This window comes from Nicotiana sylvestris, chromosome 2, assembly GCF_000393655.2.
Source record: "Nicotiana sylvestris chromosome 2, ASM39365v2, whole genome shotgun sequence".
Lineage (NCBI taxonomy): Eukaryota > Viridiplantae > Streptophyta > Magnoliopsida > Solanales > Solanaceae > Nicotiana > Nicotiana sylvestris.
Window position 1 is genome coordinate 17,003,196 of NC_091058.1, and position 14,373 is coordinate 17,017,568.

The window sequence follows — 14,373 nt, forward strand, 5'->3', positions numbered from 1 at the left end:
TAGGGAATGGATTGTGTTTTGCTATGAGGTACTCGATTTAGTATCCAGTTAGCCGTAAAAACGGCTTCCCCCCACAAGTTTGGTGGCAAACCAGAACTTATCAACAATGCGTTCATCATCTCCTTTAATGAACGATTCTTTCTTTCCGCAATCCCATTGGATTGGGGCATGTAAGGGCTGTTATTTGATGAATAATTCCATATTCTAGACATATTTCTTCAAAAGGAGTTTCATAATCACCACCCCTATCACTTCTTATCATTTTGACTTTCTTGTTAAGTTGTGTTTCAACTTCATTTTTATATTGCCTGAATGCGTCTATTGAATTCATCTTTACTATTAAGTAAGTAAACATAACAATATCGAGTACTATCGTCAATAAAAGTTATGAAATACTTCTTTCCACCGCGAGATGGTATTGACTTCATGTCACAAATATCTATGTGAATAAGTCTAAAGGATTTGAATTCCTTTCAACCGACTTATAAGGATGTTTAACATACTTAGATTCCACACATATTTGACATTTTGATTTTTTGCATTCCAACTTAGGCAATACTTCCAAGTTAATCATTTTCCGCAAGGTTTTATAATTGACATGACCCAAACGTACATGCCATAAATCATTTGACTCAAGTAAGTAAGAAAAAGCTGAAGTTTTATTATTAGTTTCGACAACTATTACATTCAGCTTGAAAAGGCCCTCAGTAAGGTAACCTTTTCCTACAAACATTTCATTCTTACTTATCACCACCTTGTCGGATACAAAAATGCACTTGTAACTGTGCTTTACAAGAAGTCCAGTAGAGACTAAGTTCTTCCTAATTTCGGGAACATGAAGGACGTTGTTCAAAGTCATGACCTTGCCAGAAGTCATCTTGAGAAATATCTTCCCATATCCTTCAATTTTTGCTGTAGCAGCATTTCTCATAGAAAGCGTCTCTTCTGGTCCAGCAGAAGCATATGTAGAAAATGCTTCCCTCACAGCACAAACATGGCGAGTAGCTCCAGAATTAATCCACCACTCCATAGCACACAAGTCATCAATATCTTCGTGTTTTTCAATCATGTTTGCTTGACCCTTCTTCAGAAACCATGTTGATGCATTGGCAGTCACCATCAGACCAGTTTGGTTTTCGTTGTCATTCGTCATTTTTTCTGTAAAAGAATGACACAAACAAACGTTTAATAAACGTTTAGACTTGGAGTAAAAAAAATCACGTAGATTTTAATCTCCAATAAACCGCCACGAAGGCTTTAAATCTGGAGTAAAAAATTACGTAGATTTTAATCTCCACTAAAACCCCACGAAGGCTTTAAAATTGGAGTAAAAAATCACGTAGATTTTAATCTCCAACAAACCGCCACAAAAGCTTTAAATCTGGAGTAAAAATCACGTAGATTTTAATCTCCAACAAAATGCTATGAAGGTTTTAATCTCCAAAACGGGAGTAGACAAAACCACAAAGGTTTTAGTCTTCATAACTGCAAGTTCTCCAACAAAACGCCACGAAGGCTTTAACCTCCAAAAGCGGGAGTAGACAAAACCACAAAGGTTTTAGTCTCCAGAGCAGTAAGTATACCACAAATACAGAAATAAAGATGTTAAATTCCTTAAGCTTGTTGGTTGCTATCTTCTTACTTGCTGTATTTGTAAATAATAATTCTAGAGAAAAGAACGTTAGCGTATAAACGTAAATATAAATGAAACAGTAATTAATTCGAGCCCACTGAATTCACAGTATTTCCTTAAGAAATTTAATCCCCTCCTAGTACTCAAGGTTATGGATTATTTCCTCCCAGGATAGAACGAATTACACACTGGTGTAGCAGTACTTCAAACCCCAGTGTTTCAGCGAACACAAAGTTCGGCAACAAATCACACTTACGGTTGTTTTGTTTGTAGTTTAAAACAATGCAAAACAAGGGAGGAGAACTCATAAGTCGAATGGAAATTCTGAGAGGAAGGACTACAATTTATAGCCGATGTTGAGTTCTTACTAAAGAGGATATCAACGACAACCAACTCTCAATTTCATTTTTGCTTGTGCCTTCTCCTAACAGCTCTTATACCGTTTTTTCCGTTCAGTTTTTGTGTTGTGTATCCTTGCTCTAACAGCTACTGCACATATTTATAGTGCAGTCAGCTATTAAGAGAATGACCAGCCACCACTCACGGTGGAGCAATCACTAGACTGTTATGGAAGAAGCACTTGACATGATGGAAGGAGCACTTGCTCATGGAGCACTAGGCTGCCAATGGACAATGGAGCATGCACTTGGCCGAATTGGTTGGACACTTGGATTCTATCCACGAATTGGAAAATATCCGTTACAAACACGGATAATATTACGTTAATATTCACAATTAACAAATAAATTTGGTCCAAAAAATCAATCAATCAATCATTTAACCAAATCCGAAGCTGCAGCCGAGTGAGCGATGACGGCGCTAAGCTTACCTTCTTCTTAACTCTTTAAGAGCTATAAGAAGAGCGAGAGAGAAACTTAAAATTTTACTCAAAAATTTCATTTTCCCTCCATTTTTCATTCACCCTCTTTGTAAGACTTTTCCATCTTAAAATCCTCAAACATAAGGTAGATTATCATTTGTCAAAACTTAAATATTGTTTCTCTAGTTATTATGCTAGCTTGACCGTACTTTATTCCCCTCAAATTAGTTACTATTACGCTGGCTTAACTATTCCAGAAGAGCCGTAAGCACAAAGGTGTGAATCCTATTTCAGGTCATTTGAGAGGAGTATTGCGCTTTTATTTCTTGCAATTGTCAATAATTAAGAAAACAAGACAGACTTATATATTTTTCCCTTCATTTTTCTTCTTGGTGTGCTAGGTTCAAATATTCTTTTTCAAGAATTGGTGTGTTAGGTTCAAATTGAACAACAATTGATTGTTAACAACATAAACAAATTGAACAGTATTTGCACTGGAATATTGATTGAAAATGTGTGTATGACTGCTAATAGTATTCTTTGGAATATTGGTTAACTATTGTTAAGTAAAATGCCTTTCACGATAGATGAAGATTTCCTTCATCGTGATGAATAGTGTTGCTTTTTAAGAATTTTTTCCCAGTAAGCAAATAATTTCTTTAGCTTAAACATTTGCCCAAAGCAACTTTAGTTAGCTCATTTAACTTCTTACTGATTTTAGGTACGTTCTGCCCATTTTCATGAAGAGAAACCTTTGTCCGACGTAATAGCTATTACTTAGTGACCCACAAATTCAATGATAAAGCCTATTGCAAAACTATAAACTTAATATAACTAATGATAATAAACTCTATGTGTTCCAATCTGTCTATCGTTATCCCGTTTTCATGCTTGTAGTCGAACAATTTCTTTAATAATAACGAGCTCCCATGCCTTATTTCCTCAAGCTAAATACCAAGTTTTTGAAGCTTTTGTCTCTCTCAGTAACTCAAATGCATTGTGTTCTTACGACTAAACCAAAGGCAACAAACAGCTATCTACGGAAAAAAGAGAGACCTCTTGTGGGAAACCTTTAAGTTTCTGTCAGTATTACAAATCAATTAATTAATGACTCGGAAACCTAAATCATGTGTTTATGTTCTGAAATAAGTTAGAATTATTTTAAAACAAGATCACCAGTCACAGAGAATGAAATTAATCTTATATAAAATACAGAATAATGGGTATGGATCAGAATATCTGGCTTGGATTTTCTCCCTAAAAGGGAGAAAACACATAAAAAGCGCTCAGTAATTTCAGCTTCGATCATCTGGGGAAATAGTCATCATATCCATACCCAAATTCCAAAAAAATGAATACAATTTTCAAGTTCACACATGCAATTTTAGAAATCAAAAATATTGAAAAACATATGTCAAATTGAAAGGAGAATGGATCAGAATATCTGGCTTGGATTATCTCCCAAAGGAAGAAATACATAAAAAGCGCTCAGTAATTTCAGCTTCGATCATCTGGGGAAATACTCATCACTTCCATCTCCTTTACAAAATTTGTTTTATAGAAAAAACAAGAAAAATTCAGAACTTATTTTTACGCTATAGTAACGAATCAAATGGACAAAGATAATTCAAAGACCAAATCACAACTGATTTAATAGGAACAGCTAACCCTATTCACAGAATATTCACCGGAGAAGAAACGGTGGCCGCCGGAGGGGAGGAGACGGGATGGGAAATTGGGATAAGAGGGAGCCAATGAAGAAGAGAGTTTGTGTCTGTTGCTTATATAGCCAAGTGACGTAGCAGCTCTAGGGTTTTGGTTTTATCAAAACCCTAATTGAGATTTGGGCGCCTCTCTATTTTTGTTTACAAGGATACCGTGAGGTTTAGATAAAGTGGCATTTGAGCTTCCTCGAGTTTGTTATCGGAAGATATACCCTTAAAGTTTTACAAATTGGTAATTACACCCCTCAAGGATTGTGTACAATTTTGTTCATTTTTGGAAGTAACACATTTGGCCATTCCGTCAAAAAATTTATATCTGCTAGTCGATATACAAATTTTACATATATTATATATCTATTGGCTATTTTTTTTAATGGCGACTATACAACGTAAAAATCTCATTCTTCTTTCTTTTCTCAAGGCAGAAGATACTTCAAGGTAGACGGGTACTAGGTAGTTGAGAATATTAGTGTTAGTCTTGTATTTTATTATTGTTAGATTTCTATTACCACATGTTGTTACTTTCGCCTCGTTTTCTTACTATCTTGTTGTTGCAAGTGGCGGAGGCAGAATTAACCTTAAAGGGGGTTCAAAAAAGAAAAAAAATTAAAAAGATTATATGTAGGGGAATAGAACCAATGACCTTACAAAAGTTTTGAACCCCTTAGACCACTAAGCTATGCTTTTAAGCTATGTCAGGAGGATTCAAAACATAATATATGTATATATAAAAAATAAATTATGTCTTATATATATAGTATAATTTTTCGGCGAAGGGGGTTCGGGTGAACACCCTTACGCCCTCCTAAATCCGCCCCTGGTTGAGCCGAGGGTCTATCTAAAATAGCCTCTTTACGTTCAAGGTAGGGGTAAGGTTTGCATACACACTACCCTCCCCAGACCCCACTTGTGAATTACACTGGATTTGGTGGTGGTGTTTTTATTGTTGTTGTTACTATATAATATGTAAGCTAGAGAAAAATGCTTTTATAAAACAGCTAAGTGACATCGGACAACCTAATGAACAAGATGTCATGGTTAATCGCAAAATGCTCATATATTTTTAAAAAGACAAGAACAAAATGCTTACGAAACTTTTAAAGTTGTCACTATGTTCATAAGGGACAATCTAATGAACAAGATGTCACAATTGCAGCCAAAATGTAAGTGTCTATTCTAGCAACTTCATGGCCATTGCTATTTGGTTGGACTAGTAATTTATGTATTGACTATGTAAAAATAATTATACATAATCAAATCACTTAAAGAGCAATTATAGGTAACCTTTTATAATTATACTAATTGGTAACCTAAAAAAAGAGTAAGTTACTTGCTTTAACATGTTAAATTACACAACAACAACAACAACAACATACCCAATATTATCCCATACTGTGAGACCTGGGGAGGGTAGTGTGTATGCAGACCTTATCCCTACCTTGAGAGGATAGAGAGCTGTTTTCAACAGACATGTTAAATTACACTAATAGTATAAAAATTCTTTAAACAATAAGTGCGTCTAACTTCAATCCTCATAGTATAATTTTAGGTGGTACAAGTGAACCAAAAAAGATGCAGTCTTGAAAGCCTAACCTTTAAGCCAGGAAAATGAATTTGAAATGAAGAGTTGCTTCATGGGACGTTTTTGTAAAGTGAGGAAATGAGGATACAAAGGTTCTTGCCTGTCCTGATCATCAAGATTGCTATTTTAATGTTCCTTTTGGTTTCCTCGTAGTCTTTCTCATTTGGTACAGTTTATTATTGTCGGGAAATAGTGAATATTCTCATGGCTGTGATCAAGAATCAGACACAAAGAAAAGAATGATACCTATACCTCGACCATTCTCACAAATGACAAAAAATTCCTTTCTTTGCTCATTTTCTTAGTAGAAAGTTTGTTCTTTCTCCTTCTTTCATTCCTCTTTTCCTTGTATGAGTTCATTTTTGTCTCCTGCTATTACCTATAAATTCCAAAAAATCTCAACATGAATCCCAAGTCAATCAAACCAATTCTTTCTGTACATATCCATACCTTAAGCTTTTAGAACTTGCAAAAATGGCTACTGCACCAGCCCTAAATAGATCAGAGTCCATAGCTGATAGCATGCCAGAGGCCTTAAGGCAAAGCCGGTACCACATGAAGAAATGTTTTGCCAAGTACATAGAGCAAGGAAAGAGGATGATGAAACTTCATAACTTGATGGATGAGTTGGAGAAAGTAATTGATGATCCTGCTGAAAGGAACCATGTTTTGGAAGGCTTACTTGGCTACATATTATGCACTACAATGGTATAGCTAGATTCATATGTACTTATGATGCCCTTATATTGTTTCCTGATGTATTACTCTTAAAACCTTCTTTGATCAAATTTACAGGAGGCTGCAGTTGTTCCTCCCTACATTGCCTTTGCCACGAGACAGAATCCTGGATTCTGGGAATATGTGAAAGTGAATGCTAATGATCTTTCTGTTGAGGGTATTACAGCTACAGAATACTTGAAATTCAAGGAAATGATAGTTGATGAATGCTGGTATAGTATACGTTGCAGCTTATCATACCTTTTGTGGTTTTATAACTTCAATCAGAAAACTCATCAGAGTTACCTTTGTGTGAACATGAAATGCAGGGCAAAAGATGAATATGCACTGGAAATTGATTTTGGAGCAGTAGACTTCTCAACGCCTCGACTGACCCTATCCTCTTCAATTGGCAATGGTCTCAGTTATGTTTCCAAGTTTCTAACTTCAAAGCTAAATGCTACCTCCGCGAGTGCACAGTGTCTGGTTGACTACTTGCTCACTTTGAATCATCAAGGAGATGTACGTCAACAAAAATCAAACTCCATAAGTAAACTTGTCAACTCTAAGAAGAAAAAATAGGAAAAGAAGATTCATGTAACAAATTTTCTTTATGTTCAACTGCAGAAACTGATGATCAATGAGACACTCAGCACTGTCTCAAAGCTTCAGGCTGCACTGGTTGTAGCAGAAGCATCTATTTCCTCTTTACCAACAGATACACCATATGAGAGCTTTGAGCTAAGGTGATTTGTTTTTTCCTCTACTTCCCTCCACTTGTGCCATGCTACGTAGTACTAAGTAACTTCAATTCTTGTAAAGATTCAAACAGTGGGGTTTTGAGAAAGGATGGGGTGATACAGCTGAAAGGGTCAGCGACACCATGAGAACACTGTCTGAGGTGCTTCAGGCACCAGATCCATTGAACATTCAGAAGTTCTTTGGAAGGGTTCCAACTGTTTTCAATATTGTATTGTTCTCTGTCCATGGATACTTTGGCCAAGCAGATGTTCTTGGCTTGCCAGACACTGGTGGTCAGGTAAGCATTTAATAGCTTTTACATTTAACTTCTATACATTGACAATAAAATAATTTTTAACAGTTTGACCACTTCTGCTCTTGTTCAACAGGTAGTTTATGTTTTGGATCAAGTTGTAGCTTTTGAAGAAGAAATGCTACAAAGAATTAAACAGAAGGGGCTCAATATTAAGCCTCAAATTCTTGTGGTGAGTTCCTAGACAATCGACGTGACTATGCAATTATGTAGAGGCTGTTTAGAAAAGTTAATATCATATGTTGATTGCACAGTTAACCCGACTGATTCCGGATGCAAAAGGAACAAAGTGCAACCAGGAACTAGAACCAATCAAGAATACAAAACATTCACACATCCTCAGAGTTCCATTTAGGACAGAAAAAGGAGTGCTTAATCAATGGGTTTCACGATTTGATATCTATCCATATCTGGAGAGATATACTCAGGTATGTATTTTTATATCAACCTTGCTCATCAAAGATGTGTTGTTTCCTCAATTCCATTTTTCCCCTTGGCAAAAGGATGCTGCTGACAAAATCGTCGAGCTAATGGAAGGCAAACCTGATCTAATCATTGGTAACTACACTGATGGGAATCTAGTGGCTTCACTAATGGCTAGAAAACTTGGGATAACTCTGGTAACTTTTCTTAATCATATTTGATGTTGCTTCTTCTCCAAGTTAGTTCTTAATCTCCACTGACCTAGACCATCTTTGCAACAGGGAACTATTGCTCATGCTTTGGAGAAGACAAAATATGAAGACTCTGACATAAAATTGAAGGAACTCGATCCGAAGTACCACTTCTCTTGCCAATTCACAGCTGATTTGATTGCAATGAATTCAGCAGATTTCATTATCACTAGCACATACCAAGAAATAGCTGGAAGGTAAGAATTAGAGCTAATAAGTAATGCATTCATATGTATTTCAGCATCGCTCTTTCACCATCATCGAATACACACCACTACTCAGTAAATGTATTTGCTCAAAAGTTTGCAACTTAATGGATCTCATTCTTGAATGCTTCAACATATGCAGCAAAGATAAACCAGGACAGTATGAGAGCCATAGTGCATTTACCCTTCCAGGGCTTTACAGAGTTGCTTCAGGTATCAATGTCTTTGATCCAAAATTTAATATTGCTGCACCTGGGGCAGACCAGTCGGTGTATTTCCCTTACACAGAAAAGCAGAAGCGTTTGACTGCTTTCCGCCCTGCCATTGAGGAACTGCTTTTTAGTAAAGTGGACAATGACGAGCACGTGTAAGTCTAAGTGTTAAACTTCAGCTTAGTGCCTAGAACATCCCACTGCTCTATGTATTGATGTTTCACTTGTTTCAAACAGTGGATATTTAGAAGACAGAAAGAAACCTATCCTGTTTACCATGGCAAGGCTGGACACAGTGAAGAACACATCTGGACTAACAGAATGGTATGGCAAGAACAAGAGGCTCAGAAGCTTAGTTAACCTTGTTGTGGTTGGTGGTTCCTTTGATCCTACAAAATCCAAGGATAGGGAAGAAGCAGCTGAAATAAAAAAGATGCACATGCTGATAGAGAAATACCAGCTTAAGGGTCAGATTAGATGGATAGCAGCTCAGACTGACAGATACAGAAATAGTGAACTCTACCGCACAATAGCAGATTCCAAAGGAGCTTTTGTGCAGCCTGCATTGTATGAAGCATTTGGTCTAACAGTCATTGAGGCAATGAACTGTGGATTACCAACCTTTGCTACCAACCAAGGTGGCCCTGCTGAGATTATTGTTGATGGGGTCTCAGGCTTTCATATTGATCCAAATAATGGGGATGAATCAAGCAACAAAATTGCCAACTTTTTCCAAAAATGCAGGGAGGATCCTGAGTATTGGAACAGGATTTCAGTCCAGGGTCTAAACCGTATATATGAATGGTAACTCACAGATAAGCCATTCAAATTGCAAAGAGGCACATATCTTGCAGAAAATTTCTTAATCCTTTAATCCTAATTTTTTGCAGTTACACATGGAAGATCTATGCAAACAAGGTATTGAATATGGGGTCCATCTATACTTTTTGGAGGACATTGTACAGAGATCAGAAACAAGCAAAGCAAAGATACATCGAGACTTTCTACAATCTTGAGTTTAGGAACTTGGTATAGTGCTGCATGACATTGACAGTATACCACAAACATCTTTATGAGATGAATTACTTTTAATAAAATTGTTTTTAACCTTTGCTTCCTTAATGGCACTTATTGCAGGTAAAAAATGTGCCTATCAGAAAGGACGAAACACCACAAGGACCAAAGGAGAGGGAGAAAGTTAAGCCACAGATATCACAAAGGCATGCTCTAAAGCTTTTGCCTACAGTTTTTCAAGAGACCCTAGTATATTCTAGTACTAAATTAGAATTATACAGCATGCAGCTTTTGCTGTTCACCTTTCTAAATCACCAGTTGTGTCAATCAAGTTGACAAAATCAATAAATTGGGATTTTCCCTTTCCTATGCTTGATTGTTATTACTCCTACTTTGTTTATGGTAGTCTTCCTTCATTGTTTTCTCCTGTACTTCTTTTACTACAACTGTACTGACATACTAATTATTTCTGTGTACCAGGCGCTCACAATCAAGGTTGCAGAAGTAAGATTAGATAAAATTGCTACTGCATGAATCATGGATGCTCTATTTCTTTTTTTTTTCCCTCCCCGTTTGAGGAGGTAACTAACAATTTGAAGTGTTCCAATCTTCCAGGTTGTTTGGCGCTTGAAGGGTCCAAGATGTGAAGGATTACCATTGTGGAAGGAAACAACAAATAAAGAGAGTGTAATTTTCAAGTGTGATTTGTAATTCAATTTCAAGGCAGAAAATAAATGAAACCAGCATTGATGGTTTTTGTTTGCTTCCGAAATCCAGTTTGATTGCTTGAATCTTTCATTGAATACTGAAAGTCCAGAATTTACTAGCACAACAATTGATATCCACAGCAAGTAAATCCCTATTACTCACAAAGTACAGATTTCAACTTCAAGCAATACTCAAACACAGCCATTCTTCTCAAATCACAAGTTGGACATACGGATATACGATATGACGATCAAAATCTTAAACAGAATTAACACCAACTTATAAATTTTGGTGTATTCCAAAAAAAAATACAGAAAGATGATTTAAATGGTAATGACTGATTACTGAGAGTAAACTATTTTCACTTTGTCAGTGAACCGCACTAATTATTTTCCTCACTATCATGTTTATCTCTACACTATCCATTTTATGGAAATTCACACAGTTAAGTAGTTGAGTAAGCATGAGATCTTTGCATTTGGATGAAAAGTGAACTGCTGGATAATCCAAATTAGGAAAGTTATATGGCAGGCTAGAAGAAGGATTTGAAGCAAATGAGAAAATTGTATTAATAATGTAAAACAACTATAACACGTTGCTTTTCTGGACAAAGGAAGTTGGTCTTTTTTACCGGAAACTGATTGGTTGAAGAAATAATTTCATAGGCATGTCTACCTATCGTTGAAGGAATTAGCTACTTAATGGCAACAAATGTCATACTTCGGCCTGTCATCAAACCAAGGCACTCCATTTAAGTTCCTGAGACTCTTAAGATAAAGTAATATATAATAGAATCATAAGAAACAAGACATCAAAAATTTACAAGAAGACCTTAAGTAAAGCTTAGCTATCCATAATCCAAATCAGAACAAGAAAGCAAATGTGTTCGGCAAAGTTAACAACTCATTACTTGTTAGTAACAGAATGAAACTTATTTATCCAAAATAACTGGTCACGTGTTTACCACTTTCATTATGTTGGAATCCTCCGTTGTATCTACCAACACCATCATTCCCAGCTCGCTCCATCTTTCAGCAGATCCCATTACAGAAACTCTCAACTCTTGACCACTACGATAGAACATAAATCAATTACAATTTAATGAGTAAATAAAGTTTCCTGCCGCCTAGGTGGTCTGTCGGGTATACTTCCTGGCTTGAACTTCGAAGCCTCATGCCGGGCAAGTTCAGGGGGGACCGGACTGTTGCTTTGAGTGAGCATTTGCTTAAGATCGTAAAAGACTTCAGTATCCTGCATGGTCAAGAATGTTGTGGCTACACCAGTCTTTCCAGCACGACCTGTACGTCCAATACGATGGGTGTATGCTTCAATATTGTTTGGCATATCATAGTTTATCACATGGGCCACATCAGGTATATCAATCCCACGACCAGCAACATCAGTAGCAACTAACACATTATACCTCTTTGTCCTAAATCCTTCAAGGCTGATTTCTCTTTGATCCTGTGACTTTCCACCATGCAGTGTGGTTACCCTGTAGCCGTTTTTATCCAGATTCTTGGCAACAGTATCAGCCTGCTTCTTAGTGTTGATGAACACGATAGCCGTCTTATCTCCAAGCTCATCCAGCAATTTCTGCAGCTTATACATTTTCTCGGATTCCTTAACCATGAACACGTGCTGAGTAATGAGGTCAGTAGTCTTTCCAGCAGTGCCAATAGTCACGACAACAGGATTTCTCAAGTATTTTCTAGCCAGCCGCTCTACAGCAGGTGGCATAGTAGCACTGAACATATAAGTGGTTCGATAAATCCTCTTCTCGTCAAGCTCTTCATCCTCATTCTCTGGTTTCATATTACTCGAAGGCATAGCATCCAGTACACCGACAACTTGAGGTTCAAAACCCATGTCAATCATTCGATCAGCCTCATCAAGAACAATATAATTACACTGGTTCAGTACACAATAACGCCTCTCCAAGCAATCAAGAAGTCGTCCAGGGGTTGCAATCACAACTTCACAACCCTGCCTAATCCTAAAACCTTGCTCCTCAATGGACTGCCCACCAACAATAGAAACAACTTTTATACCCAAATAGTGCGCAAACTTAACTGTCTCATCCTCAATCTGTTGAGCCAATTCTCGGGTAGGTGCCATCACAACAGCATATGGACCCTCCGCCTCATTCTCCTCGCTCAACGGAGGAAGCCTAGTGATATAAGTCAACATAGGGAGAACAAAAGCAGCAGTTTTACCTGAACCAGTCTCTGCCACGCCAATCACATCACGCTGTTGAAGTCCAAGCGGAATTGCAGCCATTTGAATAGGAGAAGGCTTCTTGTAGCCAGCCCTCTCAACGGCCTTGAGCAACTCGGTAGTTAACTTGCTCTCAGCCCAATTCCTCATGGGCCGGGGTATCCTCGACCCCTTATAGGATATATTATGATCCTCCCTGAATATTCTCCAATCTCTCTCCGTCATCTCCTCCAGCTTCTTATCCGACCAATGACGGTCAACCCTCATGTCGAAAGTATCATACATATCAGCATCTAGTTCCTTCTTCTTTAAAGCAGCTGCTTCAATAGCAGACTCTTCGATTCCGTCCTTCTTGCGAATCTCCTCACGGAGCTCCCGTTCATTCTTAGCAGCAAGCTTCTTCTGCTCCCTTCTATCCATTCCAGCACGAAATCCGCGACCAAAGAGCAAGCGGGCTTCATGAGGGTTTTGGTAGAGAGCGTTCATGTCACGTGATGTGTCCTCCGTGTTCTCCCAGTCGAAGGAGAATCGGAATTTCTCACTGGGCTTAATCACCCGCTTCTTAGGTTTTTTAGAGCCCAGATACTGCTCTTTAATGGCATCAAGCTCCTTCTCTCGCTCTCGTTCTGCTAGTTTCTCCAATCGAGCTCGCTCTCGTTCTTTTAGCTCTTCGTCACGATCCCTCTCCCGCTTCCGACGCTCCGCCTCCCTATCACGGTCCCTCGACTCCCTTTCTCTGTCTCTTTCTCTGTCACGGTCTCTGGAGCGATGGTGGTCCCCTCTATCCCTATCCCTATCTCTCTCACGAGGATCCCGGTCATGGTCACGGTCGTTGTCAGTAGAGGAAGGGCGGTTGTTACCTTGTTCTTGGAGAAGCTGTTCGGACCGCCGTTTCTGCTCGGCGATTTCTTCGTGGCGGCGCTTAAGGGCTAACTCCTCTCGCTGTGCTTTAGTAAGGAAGACAGGCTTCTTTGACGGATCTGGCTTGGTTCCGCTGTCGTCAACTGATCGACTCATACCGTCCGTCGGCTGATTTAGATAGGGTTTATGGTGTGACTGTCTTTCTCCTTCTGATTCTCGATTAGGGGCTCTTATTCGGCAGGAAACAATACACTTCACTTTCACTTATGTTGGAAAGCAGACTACTAAAAATACGCCCTATTAATAGTGCAAATTTATTTTGACTTAAAATTAGAAAATTTATTCCTATATAATTTTGATTATAAAAGAACACCAATTAAATTACAAACAAGGAAAGAATCACATGCAAACCCATTCCAGATCGGACTAGGATAAAATCAGGCAAACCTAGTTCAAAAATAGCCAAGAATTTGGTTAAATCAAACCCATGTGGCCTCGTTTTTTAAGTGTATCAAGTCTAGAACATGGTAGCCAAACGAACCTCCCGAATATTGGATTCCTTAAATAACTCATTACCAAGCGAATAATGTCGCGAAAGCGGGAGAGAATCACCAAATATCAAATCTTAAACTATTTAAGTTTTCTACTCTAATTTTAAATTAGTCTTCAACGGATGATAGCTCTTTTTTTTTTCTTTCTTCTTTAATACTATAATAACATAATGTACTCCATTAAAGATGTAGAACTTTTGCTTGTGATTATGCAAGACTTTAGATTTAACATATATTTTGACCATCTTTAATGGATTTTTACTGGGTTGTTGTTGTTGTTGTATTTTGACCATGCTTTTCTCTCTAACATACCTATTTATGCGAATAGATTTAGCTTGTTTAGTTTAGTTGTGCTGCCTAGTCAACACGCTAATGTAGATACGTGCACCATATTGGACGC

The 14,373-nt window shown here is 37.8% G+C and overlaps 2 protein-coding genes and 2 non-coding genes across 6 annotated transcripts; 1 reads left to right on the forward strand and 3 right to left on the reverse strand.

The window, feature by feature from the left end:
* Nucleotides 1-3,678: 3,678 nt before the first annotated feature.
* LOC138886636 (small nucleolar RNA Z103) lies at nt 3,679-3,787 on the reverse strand. Its single transcript, XR_011405685.1, has one exon. It is a non-coding gene; the product is annotated as a small nucleolar RNA Z103 (small nucleolar RNA).
* Nucleotides 3,788-3,883: 96 nt separating this feature from the next.
* On the reverse strand, nt 3,884-3,989 carry LOC138886635 (small nucleolar RNA Z103). Its single transcript, XR_011405684.1, has one exon. It is a non-coding gene; the product is annotated as a small nucleolar RNA Z103 (small nucleolar RNA).
* A 1,827-nt stretch (nt 3,990-5,816) lies between these two features.
* Nucleotides 5,817-10,408, forward strand: LOC104243818 (sucrose synthase 7-like). The gene is made up of 15 exons (XM_009799083.2): nt 5,817-6,467; nt 6,555-6,709; nt 6,806-6,998; nt 7,104-7,222; nt 7,299-7,515; nt 7,607-7,702; nt 7,785-7,958; nt 8,034-8,150; nt 8,235-8,401; nt 8,553-8,777; nt 8,860-9,426; nt 9,513-9,651; nt 9,760-9,842; nt 10,117-10,140; nt 10,252-10,408. The coding sequence occupies exons 1-15, from the start codon at nt 6,234-6,236 to the stop codon at nt 10,265-10,267; spliced, it is 2,526 nt and encodes an 841-aa protein (XP_009797385.1). The 5' UTR covers nt 5,817-6,233; the 3' UTR covers nt 10,268-10,408.
* Nucleotides 8,409-13,701, reverse strand: LOC104243810 (DEAD-box ATP-dependent RNA helicase 21). Of its 3 annotated transcripts, XM_070167731.1 has the most exons (4): nt 11,309-13,701; nt 9,146-9,374; nt 8,899-9,011; nt 8,409-8,728 (listed from the first exon to the last, which is right to left on the reverse strand). In XM_070167731.1, exon 1 carries the CDS (start codon nt 13,576-13,578, stop codon nt 11,443-11,445), a length of 2,136 nt encoding a protein of 711 aa, XP_070023832.1. In that variant the 5' UTR covers nt 13,579-13,701; the 3' UTR covers nt 8,409-8,728; nt 8,899-9,011; nt 9,146-9,374; nt 11,309-11,442. The 3 variants fall into 3 exon arrangements, with proteins under 3 accessions (XP_070023832.1, XP_070023831.1, XP_009797375.1); XM_070167730.1 differs by having other exon boundaries at nt 8,899-9,374; XM_009799073.2 differs by having other exon boundaries at nt 8,409-9,374.
* Nucleotides 13,702-14,373: the final 672 nt, after the last annotated feature.

What these genes read in the sequence shown, in the direction of transcription:
- LOC104243818 (XM_009799083.2), top strand. Translation starts at nt 6,234, where the DNA reads ATGGCTACTGCACCAGCCCTAAATAGATCAGAGTCCATAGCTGATAGC. An exon ending in TATGAGAGCTTTGAGCTAAG is followed by an intron (nt 7,223 to 7,298) that starts GTGATTTGTTTT and finishes ATTCTTGTAAAG; the next exon opens with ATTCAAACAGTGGGGTTTTG. An exon ending in TACCAAGAAATAGCTGGAAG is followed by an intron (nt 8,402 to 8,552) that starts GTAAGAATTAGA and finishes CAACATATGCAG; the next exon opens with CAAAGATAAACCAGGACAGT.
- LOC104243810 (XM_070167731.1), bottom strand. Translation starts at nt 13,578, where the DNA reads ATGAGTCGATCAGTTGACGACAGCGGAACCAAGCCAGATCCGTCAAAG.